Below are 14,856 nucleotides of genomic sequence, written 5' to 3'. Positions count from 1 at the left end.
AATGCAGATGATTTTTTTTCCAGGAGGGAAAGGGTTCCGATGGATATTGTAGTTTGCCGGGGTGGGGGTGGGGGGTTCTGAGGAATGTATTAGGTAATTTTAATCAGATTGTAAATTTAAGAAATGTGAATTTTAAGAAGTAAAAAGGGCCACCCCCTCTAGATCCGGGCGTGTGTTATAATTTCTTTTTTTCTTGTAATGTCAACATTAATAGATTTTCACTAAACGCAATCACACAATTCAAGCTTAGACCAGTTTTCTTCACGATCATCAGTAAAGTACATGTCGGGTTGATATTGTTTTTGAATATCACGTTTAAAACCCTTAAAACTTAAAAGTGCAAGAGATGAATACAGGTTTTCAGCGTGCACTTGTGAACATCACGATTTGTTGTGATTGAATTTCCCTTTTATCCGTGAATCAACCTAGCTAAATGTATCTATATAATATATTCAAGACGATATTAAACGTAATTGGGTTTATCCAATTTCACTGCGTTAGAAGAGGTCTCATGGAGGACTGCTTTGAATGCAGATGTAAGGTAAGACACAAAACTCTAGTAAAAGTATAGTCATTCAGTGAAATATATATATTGATTTTGATAAAACTGGATTGGTGAATATGACTACTGTACAGTCATTTCGGAAATTTTGTATTTACTCACACCCAGTAAATTTAACCATCTACAACATGACATACATGCAGGCACGTAGAAGCGGGGGGGGGGGGGGGGTTGTCAAAATATTTTGGAGAAGCCTCTGCTTCCCCCCTCCTCCATGTTGAATTTACTGCCATAAATCCAGTAAATTCTAAATTTTCAACATGACACTATCGATAAGCTGATGTGTTGTTTAATGCATTGATATATCATTGCTAAAACTTTTTTGGTGAAAATCTGCTGACATGTAAGTCCTTTAGATGAAATTCATTTCTTATCTCGCAATGTACACAATGAGAATCCACGTTTTTCTTACAAACATACATGTATATATAAGTATATATCAAATAGTTTTATACTTGTCGAATCACTTTCTTCAGATTTGACTTAAACTCTTATTATTAGTTTGTTCCATGTATGTTGTCATAGGTGTTAAAACTGTGGGGTACAATGCGATCTTTATTGATAGAAACTAGCTCACTTGGGGACATGATCAAGGAATTCCGTCCTAGGGAAACGATATAATGCCGCGTTCGATATTTCTGTGTTCTTGAAAGTCGTCTTCACTTTCCCTATTCTAGTATTCCCTGTAATTGGATGTAATCCCATGCGAAAGATCTTTATGGTGAAGTAACCTAAAAGGCTTGTGAAATTGACCACTGTCAGATTGCAAGTACGAAGTATTCGCTCTCAATGTAAGTGTAATATCAGATTGATGCTAAGCTCACTAATATATCAGAATATCAAAGGTAATTTTCCCCAGCTTTTTAAAAAGAATAATACAAATAAAGTTGTAAATATTTTTCCTTGCATTAACGTTCTGGATGGTAGAAGCGTTCAGTTCTGTGTGAAATGATAGCGGGTATTACAGCTTTGTTCTTTTTAAAAAAAATTGTTACTTCCTTAATTCTTTTTCCATTGTAAAGTACTTGAATGAATTCAAGAATATCTTGATAATCATCGAATTACTCAATGCAGTTTTTTGATTGATGTATATTTTTAACAACACTCTCATAATCTGAAAATATCGGTACATTATTTTCACATATCCTGAATTTTGGGAATTAATTAAGCGCCGGGAAATGCAGTGTTTCGATAATCGGAAACTCTGAATGTTAAAAACAAATAAAAATAACTAAACTTTATTGTTTTACCACGCAGTTTATACTTTCCGTTTTAACATTATTTTTTTAAACAAAGTAGAATGGCAAATACATTAAGTAAACTTTCTTTTTAAAACTATCTACAATATACTGTGTACAATATAGACTATTTCGTAACTTTAAAGGAGCTATGTTAGCGCTGTACACAAACGAGCGGAAGCCAGCCATCGAGAAAGCAGTGACTCGTCCTTACTATTTCTTCCTGCAGCAGACTGTCACCCTGCCGCTCCAGTCAAACACAGGGCCCTGAGTTAGGTTGATGATATAGGACAGCTTATATCGCCGCCGTCTCCAATAATTCCATGGCGAGTTACAGGCGGCTGGGGTCGGACACATCGGATCTAGCGGACTGGATGGGCTTGCTACCTGTCTGTCTAACCTCTATACCGCTAAGGTGTCTGGCCATTCCAGGTAAGGAAACCAAATTTGAATTATCTTATACGAAGATTTTCATGATCATCTTTTATTTTATTTCGTATGAATTATGGTGTAGAAATTTCCGTTGCTTCTGGTAAGAACAAGTGTTCTGAATAGTAACTTTATCATGTTTATAAACAATATCTACAAGTAAAATAACACTTATAACGCTAAATCTGAACAATTAATATGACCGTGAACACAAGAAATAAAAGTATTACTATCAGAATCATTTTAGCAAGAGCTTGGACTTTGGGTAGTTGTGTCAAACTGCAATGTGACGCAGGCCTGCCCATTTCATTGCTGGCCACTCAGCCATGGCTCTCTGGAATCCACAAGATTTATTCTGGTTTTGAGCTAACGCCAAAAAAAATGCATATTTCACTCAAAACCAGCGTCACGTTAAGCTTATTTTGATGCAGGAAACAGATAGTTATGTCCAAGGTCTTGTTAAAATGGTTTTAAATCAAATGACATAGAAGAGTTGATCTTTGCAATACTAGTACTTTTTTAAAGTTGGTAAGTAGTAACATAATAGTTTTATAGATCTATTAAACCGAAAGAAAATAGACTATGATGGGAAGTAGTGTGGAACTTATTATTATAGTTGGCAAGTACAATGTAGTTTATCTAGTGTTTAGATATATACTTAGGTAATGGATAAAAAAATTAACCCGATTATCAACTTATCTCTGGTGTTTGTTTTTTTTTGTACCTTGTACCCGATTCATTCTAAAAAATAGGAAGTGTTTGCGGAAATGTTTGGGTTTTAGCAATTTGATAATAATTTGGTTTCCTTCCTATTATGGGAATTCAACGATATATGGGTGGAGTATAAATTACACGATGGTGAAAGTTCACGGAAAACAACATTCTTCTTTATCAAAGAATCAACGAACAAGATTGGATGTAATTATTTACATTGTATTTATGAGAGAGATTAGAAAGATAATGCACAGTTCGATGTAAATTGTTCATGCAGAAAGCGGTTTTATTTCCTTGATCGCTTTCAATCTTTGTTTTCATCGTTTTTCATTCTGTGCAAGCATTAGATATTGACTTTAAATTTACATCCACCAAGTATGGTTCCCGCTATTTCTTACGGAAATTGATTATTATTCATATATATATATATATATAGTTCTGTAGAATCTGACAGGACTGAAATTTACACGCCCCATTTATCGATTGATTGAAACCTTCATCGACCTAAGAAAAATCACGGACTGCATGAAATGATAATCATAATGATATACCAGACTCAAATCTCAAACTTGCTATATCTTTTACGTAATGTACTGGTGTATATTAACAATAATTTAGTTGTTTTTACTTACTTTTTACGATCAATTCATCAATTGTTAAAATAAGATGCAAAATTTGAACAATAAAATGCGCTCTTTGCAGAAAAAATACGCGGCTTATGTATTTTTTCTGCAATGTGACCGCCTTCATACCCCGCATGAATCACTAAAGAAAGCATTTTATTGTTTAAATAATGTCAAAAGATTTAGAATGTCGTAAGAAGTTTTATATACATATGTGTTTAGACAACTGAATACCTATCGCAAGTTTCATTCCAATAACTTACTGAATATCATTTCAACCAAAGAAAAAAAAATAGCGCGTATCAATAATATTTGTATGTGATTAATAAAATATGTAAATGGACGTCATTGATTTGCGTAAAATAAATACATCCTACATTTGATTTTATATAAATAATGCCTGTTTGGGAGGGTAACAGTTGAAATTGACACCCCAAGAAAACCATTGTCAACCGACGCGAAGCGGAGGTTGACAATGGTTTTCGAGGGGTGTCAATTTCAACTGTTATACTCCCACACAGGCACTATTTAATTTTTCATAATGAATGTCTTAATACTAGAGAAAATTTTACTGCGTTTATATAGAAATGACGTGAATTCTACAGCGAACCGTACGCGCATAATTTACGCGCATGTTACAATTCGTTTTGTTACCCGTTGCCAAGTGTGTTGCTAACGCTGAGTGTAATAGAACGGATTATCAACGGCGTCTAAACCAATCAGATTTCAGTATTTAACATGAAAGTATAATAAAAATAGATATGTCATGTTGTAAATTTTGTGTTTACTGCCACCTGGTAAATTTAAAATTTACAACATGACAGATATACAAATCTTTCTTTCGCATGTTACTCATACAATCTAATCCATCGATTATAATCTACATTTTGTTTGTTATGGCTGATAGATTTGGGTTGTTTTTTTCTTTGCAGGTTCTCATGCCTCTTTTAGTTGTACCGTATCACATTTTAATGATATTTCACCCGACAACTCATTGCTGGTAAAAGTCCTGGGAAACATTTCCTGTTGCGTGGGAAGGGAAAGGATTTATCAATGGAGTCGGACTCAAGACCTTTCGGTGACACAACAGCTTACTTCCGGTGTACGCTACTTTGAAGCCCAAGTCGCAGCTCGTTCTAGAACAGGCGATTTTCGAGTTGTGTGTGGTCTCTATGGAGACGAACTGAGGTCATGCATGACAGAAATAAAATCGTTTTTGGATACGCACGAAAAAGAAGTCATCATTTTAGATATAAATAACTTTTATAACATGGACGACATTTTGCACATGAAACTTCTTTCTATCATTACACATTGCTTTGATGACAAACTATGTCCGTTTAACACAGGAAGTGACGTCAGTTTGAATTCCTTATGGAATCAGGGTCACCAGGTCATTGTGATATATCATCATGAAATTATCAATGAATACGATAATTTCTGGCCCGGAACTTCAATAAACTATTATCCACCAGTAGCCCCTGTCACATCAGCCGAACTCATACTCCAACTAGAAAAACATTCTGAGAATGCGCCAGAAACAAAATATTTCAAGTGCTTAAGGGGAATAGTCTCGTATTCAAAACGGAAGTGTCTCTCGCGGTTGTCAAGTTCCAGGAAACATGAAATTTCGACCAAAGTGACACCCGAAATTACAACGTGGTTACAAGAAAAACACAGAGAGAACCTTAACATTGTCATCGTCGATTATATGCACTTGTCGAACTTTGTAAGGCATCTTGTATACCAAAATGCGTCAAGGGGAAGTAACTCAACAAGGGTGTCGCTGACAAACGGTGAAATGTCGGTACCACAGGAGCGGGTCACAATCTAATCAATCATCTAGACGAGCTAGCTTTCATACACTTCCGCTTGCCATTACCAGTACAATTTCCCATTGACCATTACTAGTAGCGGTATAATTTTCAAAATGTTGCATGTAAATGTTGTAGGTTAGGTATAACGAATGCTGGTTTGACGCTAAAAACAACTAAGGTAACATGTGCGGATCTAGAGGAGTCTGAAGGCTGATTGTGTTTTCTGGGTTGGTCCGAGGCCTTTTTTCGGTAATATTGCTGTGTGGATTTAGGAAATTTAGGATCCCCTCCCACCACTTTATATCCGTGTATGCAGTTTATTTGCTTAACGTATGCAAGTCGTTTGCCATGAGACCCTTAATGTACACAGGATTTATGAGATTCACAATGATGAACATGAAGGAAAGAAAACATTATTTTCAAGTCAACTATTGGGCCGATAACTTTGAAAGATGTATTATAATAAATTATTAGATTAAGGTAGTGTTTGAAATTCTCTCATACAATTGCAATTGCTTGTTTTAATTTGCACAAAAGATTTATGAAAATAAAAATAAATTGAAATAACTGAAGTTTTTTTTTTAAAAAGATATTGTATTGCATCTGTGACATTATCATTGGATTAACCCTGGTGCATATCGCTCATCTTGTTATTACGAGCTTTTATTGTGAAGTTATAATTATTGAACCGTACTACAAAACCTCTAAATGTAAGCTTTTTACTAACAGGTAAAAGAATGGTCATAATTATCCTGTCTGCAGCTCTCTGGTTAAAATAATTCAGATGGACTGCATGGTTTGTCTATCCAATTTTGTATTCAACCAGAAAGCTACAAATCCGCAGCTATCCTGGAGAATTTAAAGTTGAAATTTATATAGAAACATTAAAGAACTGAAATATGGGGAATTTTAATAAAGCCTTATAATCATTAAATCATTCCTGAAGTGTTTTTTAAATACCAAGATGGGTTTTAATTTAAAATCTAAGTAAAGCAGTGTTGTATGTCGTAACTGCAAAACAATTATAGCTTTACGATCGGGAAACCCGTTTCGGGCGACAGCTCCAAAAAACAAAAAAACTTAGATTGAATGGCAAGCCATTTATTATTTTTTTCAAAACCAATCGATCCTTTAATATAGTTCAATTGAAAATAAAAGTATATATTATCAGATTATCTATGTTTCCCGCGGGCCTCCATTTGAGGTATTGATGATTTGGCACAACGCATGTTTCAGCAATTTATACGTGTCTGTGTGATAGAACAGGTTGCAAGTGATTTTAATTATTGGTTGTTTGAATAAATTTATTAATGCTGTCATATATGTTTCCATATCATACAGTTTTATTCAAGTTATTTATTTGGTAAAGTCACTTATGGGTTTCCATACATGTAAAGTAGAGAGTATTCAGATTGTTGTTCATGGTCTAGTGATTCTTTACTTTGGTTGGTTTGTTTTAAGGAAGGAGTCTTTTCTGGTTTTCGACTTGTCAAATGTAAATTTGATTAATTGTTCATTAAATCAAGATGAAAGGAAAATGAAAATAGTATAATTTTCTTTCTTTTTTACTATCATACAACCTGGCATAGAAAAAGTAATCAATGTTTAGAATATAACAAGGACTATATTTTTTGGCGAAATATTGGCGTAGGAAAATTACACATGTTTCGCAATTCAGAATTGCTGCAGATTAATGAGTCTCTTTTAGCATTTTAAAAACAATAACATTAATGCTGGATTTTTTTTACTAACAACTAATGATATGATACTTGGGTTTCAGAATATGTTTTTAAAATATGATTTTCACTAAATTGGAATAAATATTTATACTTAAATTGATATTGCTTAGCCCGCATTTTTATAAGCTTTTTAAAACGCCCATTCTATACAATGATTTTTGTGAAAAAAATCACTAAAATCAGTTGTTCTCTTATTAAATGGTCAATATATTAGCTTTTCTGTCAATTAATATCTTTATATTAAGTCTTCATAATACATAAAAATCATAAGAAGCATAAAAAATAATCAAAATTTCTTCAAAATTTCAGAAAATTAGAGGAAATGCGGGCTAAGCAATATCAATTTAAGTATAAATATTTATTTCAATTTAGTAGTATAAGCTGACAGACATTCTAATATTCTATCATTTCATTGAAGAATAGAATCTTCAAATTTTAAACAAATGTCTACTGAACTACAAAGATATCATCCTTTTCATTGAGGAAAAAGGTAGTGACGTTGACCTGACCTTTATGCGAAAACAAAAAGGTCAAATTTGATTAAACTGATAGAATCATTTATTGGTAAAATGATACGTTTGACTATGTTAAAATTTCATGAATTTCTTATAAGAAGCATGTTTAATAACGAGAAGACTCCTTCCTTAAGGCGAAAGGTTGAATTCTTTGAAGGTAGAGTGATTTTGGGGAGTTTGATTTAATTTCTCCACTGACTACTGTTGAGAGCGGTCTTCATATATTTCATATTTCATTGATTTATACAGACTTGGACTTAGACCTAAAGTAAGAGAGTTTATTAACTTTATTAACTTGTGTGAAAGATAAATGAATTATAAATTAAAATAAAGAGTTAAAATGCTATTTATTAAAGTAATTATTTTATTAGAAATAAATTATTTATTTGGTTGATTTGTAGAGTCATTCCTACAATCCTACACGAGTAATTTACAGTGATGCATGTTACTAGGTTCTGATACCATATGTCTGGTAAGATCTATATATTTTGTGTGACTCAGTAACATATAAATGTATGTGGTGTCCAAATTGTCTAAAATGTGTCTATACTTATTTTTGACATTTATATGTAAAAGTCATAATTTTGCATATATGTGATAAATTTACATATTGATCATTCCTAATAATAATGGTGAAATATGAACAATTAATTGGATTTTAATTTGATCTATTTTCCATTTCATTAAAGTAGTAAATGTGATTGAATTATGAAATGGAGTTATTGTACTTGATATATGTGTTTGTGTTGTCTTGTGATATGTATGTTTATGTATGTTTGTGTATGTTTGTGTATGTTTCGGAGCCATATCTTTCACCAGTAGTTGCAATAAAATCTGTTACAATACATGTCAAATGAAATTATTTTGTTAATCTTATAAAAGTATCATTTATATCAATAATATAAAATTTCAGGTCATTTGAAATTTTCAGGTCAATTCAAATTTTCAGGTCTTTCATATTTCTGCGTGAATAACTGGTCATTATGATATTTTTAAAACAAAATTATACCTGGAAATATGATTTAAACCCCCACAAGTAATTTTATTTGATAAAAATCTTAGAAAAGTATCATTTATATATATAATATTTCAGGTCTTTCAGGTCATTAGTATTTCAGGTCTTTAGTACGTCCCTGTGTCCAGTGATAAATCCCGTAACATATGTAACTAACACTATATATACGTTTTTCGGCATAATAATAATTAATTAAACGTGTAGCAATGAGTTTGATATTAATTGATTTTTTATATCCAAAAAAAAGAAATGAATTTTATTTGGTTTGATTTGAATCGTACGTATATAATTTTCCGTTTCGTTCCTTTCCGAATTTTAAGCAACAGTGAAAGCTATAAGTAATATACATGAAAGCATATATGTATTATGTAAGTGTTTTTGTAAAAATCATTTACCTGTGCGGCGCCTCTGTAACAGGAAAAAACAACATGGATGAACAACACAAGAGGCAGAAGCAATGCCGGAAAGACTGGATGAGTCGGCTGCCAAGTCATCTGCAGAAGTTGCCCTTGAACAAGCTCGCAATTCCAGGTTCGCATTCTTGATCAATGTACATTTTAACCTCTTTATCGTTTTAGATAAGCATGTTTAATTGGTAGGAAATGAAGTATCAAATTTAAAGGGAACTAGTTAAGATTTAAACTGGTAGTCGTATCGACCAATATAAAGGGAGGCACCGTAAGGACTGCCGTTTGTATGGAAATTGTGCCGGGTAATTTGAACCCATTTTTGTTTAAATAATAGGTAATTTTTATTTCAAATTACAAAAATATTATGATATACTATACACCTTTAGTATTTTTTATAAACACGGTATATATATAATTATATAAAGTAATGTGCGATGAAGACCAATATTACTTATAAATCCATTTTAGTGTCTTTTACACTGATCTAATATATGTAACTGGGATATAGTTATATTTTCTGCTTTTTGTGGTCATATACCATGGATTATTTTTACCACTTTTGTGTTTTTTCACGTTCTAAAGAACGAAGGACGCAGATGTGTTAAATGTTCTTGAATATGATCTTAAGTAATATGATAAGTGTGAAATAGCATACTAAAAGAACACATGTACCTAAAATTCACCGAGAAGTTTTTTTTAGCTCACCTGATCTGAAAGCTCAAGTGAGCTTTTCTGATCACATTGTAGGATGGGGCCACAATGGAGGGTCGATGTTTTACATTGGAATATATAGGGTAAATCTTTAAAAATCTTCATCACAGATACTTATCAGCCAGGAAAGCTGAAACCTGTCTGGAAGCATCCTCAGGTAGTCTTGATTCAAAGTTGTGAAAATCGTGATCCCCAGGGGTAGGGTGGGGCCACAACTAGGTATCGAAGTTTTGCATAGGAATATATAGAGTAAATCTTTAAAAATCTTCTTCTCAGAAACTAATCAGCCAGGAAAGCTGAAACTTGTGTGGAAGCATCCTCAGGTAGTGTAGATTAAAAGTTATGAAATTCGTGACCTCGGGGGGTAGGGTTCACCACAATGGGGGGGGGGGGGGTGTCGAAGTTTGGGGTGGGGGTGGGGTGGGGCCACAACTAGGTGTCGAAGTTTTACATAGGAATATATATAGTAAATCTTTAAAAATCTTCTTCTCAGAATCTAATCAGCCAGGAAAGCTGAAATTTGTATAGAAGCATCCTCAGGTAGTGTACGTAGATTCAAAGTTGTGAAAATCATGACCCCTGGGGGTAGGTTGGGGCCACAAAGGGGGGGGGGTTGAAGTTTAATATAGGGATATATAGAGTAAATCTTTAAAAATCTTCTTCTCAAACACTAATCAGCCAGGAAAGCTGAAACTTGTGTGAAAGCATCCTCAGGTAGTGTAGATTCAAAGTTGTGAAAATCATGATCCCCGGGGGAAGGTCGGGGCCACAATGGGACGGGGGTGGGGGGTGTCGTAGTTTTACATAGGAATATATAGAGTTAATATTTAAAAATCTTCTTCTCAGAAACTAATCAGCCAGGAAAGTTGAAACTTGTGTGGAAGCATCCTCAGGCAGTGTAGATTCAAAGTTGTGAAAATAATGACACCCCCGGGAGTAGGGTGGGGCCACAATGGGGGGGGGGGTTCAAAGTTTACATAGGAATATTTAGAGTAAATCTTTAAAAATCTTCTCAGAAACTAATCAGCCAAATGATTCTTTATAATTGTTAAGACTTTGGCCCCAGGACAATTCTTTGGCCTCACAAGAAGGTTCAGAGTTTGATATAGGTTTATATCCCATATATAAACAATTGTTAAGTATCTTTTGGAGAACTGCAAAACTCAACATGTGATATCACTATAAAATCATTCTGGTAGAAAAGGGACTAATGATTATAAACATAAGAATATCCAGGGGGAAAATGGACTTTATTTATACATGATCTACATGTATCATTGTACATTGTCCAGATAGTTTGTATTGTGACTCCATTAAGCTGATTTTATCATACCTATTGTTCCTAAGGTGAGTCATGTTGCCCATGGGCCTCTTGTTTAAATTAAAGGGAATTTAATTATGTAACAGTTTCTTAACATGATCAAGTGCAATGCAGTGTTCATGTTAATTTTTGTTAATTTGTGATAAGCATAGATGGATTTAAAAAAAATGTAAACTATTTTTGAAAATCAATGTACCGTAAGTAATGGGTTTTATTAATGGATTAAAGAAATGTTAATTTGTCAACAGGGTCCCATAATTCCTTTTCCTACAGTCTTGATCCGCATTCCCAAGTGGCTCCGGACCAATCCAGAGAAATCCACGCAGTTGTTCACATGTTTGGTGCACCCGGACGTGACGTCATTTACCGTTGGTCAATGACGCAAAATTTGACTGCAGAACAGCAACTGAATTCCGGAATCCGATATTTTGACATTCGCATATCCAGAGAGAGTTCATCGGGCAAAGTATGTTTTATCCACGGTCTGTACGGTGCCGACGTGATCCCATGTTTAGAAGACATTAAAAAGTTCCTCGACAATCACCCGAAAGAGGTTGTGATATTGGACTTCAATCATCTGTATGAAATGGGCACAGAACATCATTCATCCTTACTCCATACTATCACCGAGATATTTGGAAGCAAGCTGTGTCCCTATTTGAATATGGAATGCCTGACACTTGAGATGATGTGGGGGAGTGAGCTACAAGTCATCATTTTATATCATAATGAAATCGTCTCCGACAACCCGTTCTTTTGGCCCGGGTCGTCGATTGGATCACCGTACGTAAACACATCCGATATACCTCAGCTTTTATCCTTTCTGGACAAGCACAAAAAAGAGAACGATGCCAAAGAACGGTTTTTCTGTTGGCAAGGTGTGCTGACACCAAGTGCACAAACGATTATTTCACATTTTGCAAAAAGTTTGAAAGAAGTGCTTGCCGGAAAGTTGGCGCCATTTTTTGTCACGTGGGTGAAAAATGGAAAGAGTGTGAACTGCAAGCATGGAATTTTCATGATGGACTTTGTTGAAATGGCGGATTTTATTCCAAGTGTAATCGACCTAAATTACTGAACTTATATTTGTTGAATGTTTTTTTTGTGGTATATTTTTTTCTGTATTTATTTTGTCTAAATGGGTTATAATGAAATCTTTTAACTTAAAAAATCTTAAAACATCCAAAATATACTAATATGTAAAAAAAAAGTACTATCTGTTATCTTGTCAATGCATCTGTTGTTAACTTCAATAAACTTGACTATAACTTTGAGAATTGTTTGTTTTTCAAAAAAGCAAGTTTCTGAAATAATAGTAATAAAAGTTCAAAATAATGTATGTCATCAATCAATATCTGCAATTTCTGAATACCGTATGTTCTGAGAAAATTCAGAATAAGATATTTACGCATTAATTTTTCATTGAAAAATATTCCGAGAAACATGTTGAATCTTCCTTCACTAAGGTCAGGTGACAGGGGTGTTTCTTCTATAAACGGTAGACAATTTTATGTGCTTAAATTAAAAAAAAAAAAAATCTTGGTTTTTTTTTTGGGGGGGGGGGATAAAATGATTGCATTTTTTTTTTAATTGATAGTTAATTATGTAAATGAGAAACGTGCTAATAAGGATATCTAGGCGAGGTTTAAATCACGTGAAATGACACAAGTACTACTCAAATCGAACACCTATCCATTTAATGTCAGACTATCTGCGTTGTTTAATATTTCCCGTCTTGTACAAATATCATTTACACATGAGGTCTATTAATTACCAAATAACAAACTATGAACGTTACATATCTTTAAAAATATAAGTAAATTTGTGGGTCATTTTACGACAAATAAACATGCATGTCTGCATGCATATTATTCGTGTTGTCAATTAGATGATCAAAGACATCCATCGTCAACAATGTAATTCACTCAATGTTTTTTCGAATGTTTCAGTGACAATGTGACAACTGAATCACACGATTTTTTTTTTGAAATTACCGTCCGTTACCACGGTCACCAACAAAAAATAGTCCGAAATATCTGACGTTTTCCTGGCTTTTTGAACGATTTTGATATTTTATTTTACAAGCCAGGAAAATGTCAGAACCGGCGTCATTACGAAAACTGGGAATTCACCGCCTTGATGAAGTTTTGAAGACCCGTCTTAATGATTTGTTTGATGGAATGTGTAGGTAGCAACAATTAAGAAGACATATGGAGAAAATCCTTCGTTAAATTTCGAAACCTGTTTGTATGTATTAAGAAAACTTTTAAACTGTTCACAAATTTTGTCAAAGTGTAAGACAGCTAGCTTAATCAATGATTTTTTTTTGCTCGAAAAATCCCGCCGTTTTTAAAAATGTATGTGATTCAGATTTTTACAAATAAAAATCCTCTCTAAAAATTCAAGACTTTTTAGCTTATATGAAACCCACCTTGCATACCTATAGAAGAAAACATATTTTCTATCAAAGGGAAAGATATATTCTTATGAACGTTCTTAATTTCAAAAAATTTCAAATGATTCAAATTTTCATTTTGAGAAATCATTGCCGAATCTTTCTCTTGGTTTGATTTTTTTATTGTATAATATATATATATTACACAGTGGGATTAAACTTTGAACACAATATCTGACAACTTGCTCGGTTCTCCCCCAATGCAAATAATTTACAATTGACATAAAACGAGAGAGAGAGAGAGAGAGAGAGAGGGAGGGAGAGAGAGAGAGAGAGAGAGAGAGAGAGAGAGAGAGAGAGAGAGAGAGAGAGAGAGAGAGAGAGAGAGAGAGAGAGAGAGAGAGAGAGAGAGAGAGAGAAGGATAATATAAAAGAAAAATACATACAAAAAATCATACATGTAAATCTGCAAGAATTGGTTATAATTTTCTGTACAACAGTAAAAAATTTTATGTTAGTTTCATAATATATAAATAGTGCCTGTTTGGGAGGGTAACAGTTGAAATTGGCACCCCGAGGAAACCATTGTCAACCGACGCGAAGCGGAGGTTGACAATGGTTTTCGAGGGGTGTCAATTTCAACTGTTATCCTCCCAAACAGGCACTATTTATTTTATTATACTGAATGTCTTAATTTTAGAGAATTTTTATATTGCTTTTATATAGAAATGACGTGAATTCTACGGCAAACCGTACGCGCATAATTTACGCGCATGTAACAATTCGTTGTGTTACCTGTTGCTAAGTGTGTTGCTAACGCTGAGGGTAATAGAACGGACTATCAACTGCGTCTAAACCAATCAGATTTCAGTATTTAACATGAAAGAATAATAATCTAAGTTATCAATACTCATTAGTAAAATAAGCAATTCCTAAATCGTGCATTTGAAACAGTTCGCTAATAAAAAGTATTTCTTTCATTCAAAAATAATTTAATTCTGGTTGTAACGCGCTTTCTGATTGGCTTAACAAACTACGTCATAGTAAGACTAACGTCAAAAATGTTTCAATAGCCTGACGTTACGTTTGAATTTTGTATAATTTTACGTAATTTTTAAGGTCAAATGACAGTTTTTTATGTACAATGAAGAGTGAAAAAAATAAATTATAGGCAATGAATTAGTCTTATAGACTCTACGCATAGGGAAGGTCCTTTGACACACCAAGCGGTGCAGACAAATTGAATACCGCGGCGCGCTAATTTGTCTGCACCGTCTGGTGTGTCATTGGACCGCCGACATCCAAAAATAAGCATTCATTGCTTAACGAAAGAAAAAATAAAAGGAGGATATGATGGTTCATGTTAT

At 33.7% G+C, this 14,856-nt stretch overlaps 2 protein-coding genes across 3 annotated transcripts; both read left to right on the top strand.

Annotated features, from left to right (window-relative positions):
• Positions 1-446: 446 nt before the first annotated feature.
• Positions 447-5,951, top strand: LOC105339331 (PI-PLC X domain-containing protein 3). Of its 2 annotated transcripts, none has more exons than XM_066081419.1 (3): positions 447-541; positions 1,947-2,232; positions 4,499-5,951. In XM_066081419.1, the coding sequence occupies exons 2-3, from the start codon at positions 2,124-2,126 to the stop codon at positions 5,398-5,400; spliced, it is 1,011 nt and encodes a 336-aa protein (XP_065937491.1). In that variant the 5' UTR covers positions 447-541; positions 1,947-2,123; the 3' UTR covers positions 5,401-5,951. The 2 variants fall into 2 exon arrangements, with proteins under 2 accessions (XP_065937491.1, XP_034307630.2); XM_034451739.2 differs by lacking the exon at positions 447-541 and adding an exon at positions 1,228-1,353.
• Positions 5,952-9,034: 3,083 nt separating this feature from the next.
• LOC105333414 (PI-PLC X domain-containing protein 2) lies at positions 9,035-12,345 on the top strand. The gene is made up of 2 exons (XM_034451742.2): positions 9,035-9,183; positions 11,343-12,345. The coding sequence occupies exons 1-2, from the start codon at positions 9,081-9,083 to the stop codon at positions 12,170-12,172; spliced, it is 933 nt and encodes a 310-aa protein (XP_034307633.2). The 5' UTR covers positions 9,035-9,080; the 3' UTR covers positions 12,173-12,345.
• Positions 12,346-14,856: the final 2,511 nt, after the last annotated feature.

Source organism: Magallana gigas, chromosome 4, assembly GCF_963853765.1.
Source record: "Magallana gigas chromosome 4, xbMagGiga1.1, whole genome shotgun sequence".
Lineage (NCBI taxonomy): Eukaryota > Metazoa > Mollusca > Bivalvia > Ostreida > Ostreidae > Magallana > Magallana gigas.
Note: the sequence above shows the minus strand (reverse complement) of the source record. Positions and strands in the feature narration are given on the sequence as shown.

What these genes read in the sequence shown, in the direction of transcription:
- LOC105339331 (XM_066081419.1), top strand. Translation starts at nt 2,124, where the DNA reads ATGGCGAGTTACAGGCGGCTGGGGTCGGACACATCGGATCTAGCGGAC. An exon ending in AAGGTGTCTGGCCATTCCAG is followed by an intron (nt 2,233 to 4,498) that starts GTAAGGAAACCA and finishes TTTTCTTTGCAG; the next exon opens with GTTCTCATGCCTCTTTTAGT.
- LOC105333414 (XM_034451742.2), top strand. Translation starts at nt 9,081, where the DNA reads ATGGATGAACAACACAAGAGGCAGAAGCAATGCCGGAAAGACTGGATG. An exon ending in GAACAAGCTCGCAATTCCAG is followed by an intron (nt 9,184 to 11,342) that starts GTTCGCATTCTT and finishes ATTTGTCAACAG; the next exon opens with GGTCCCATAATTCCTTTTCC.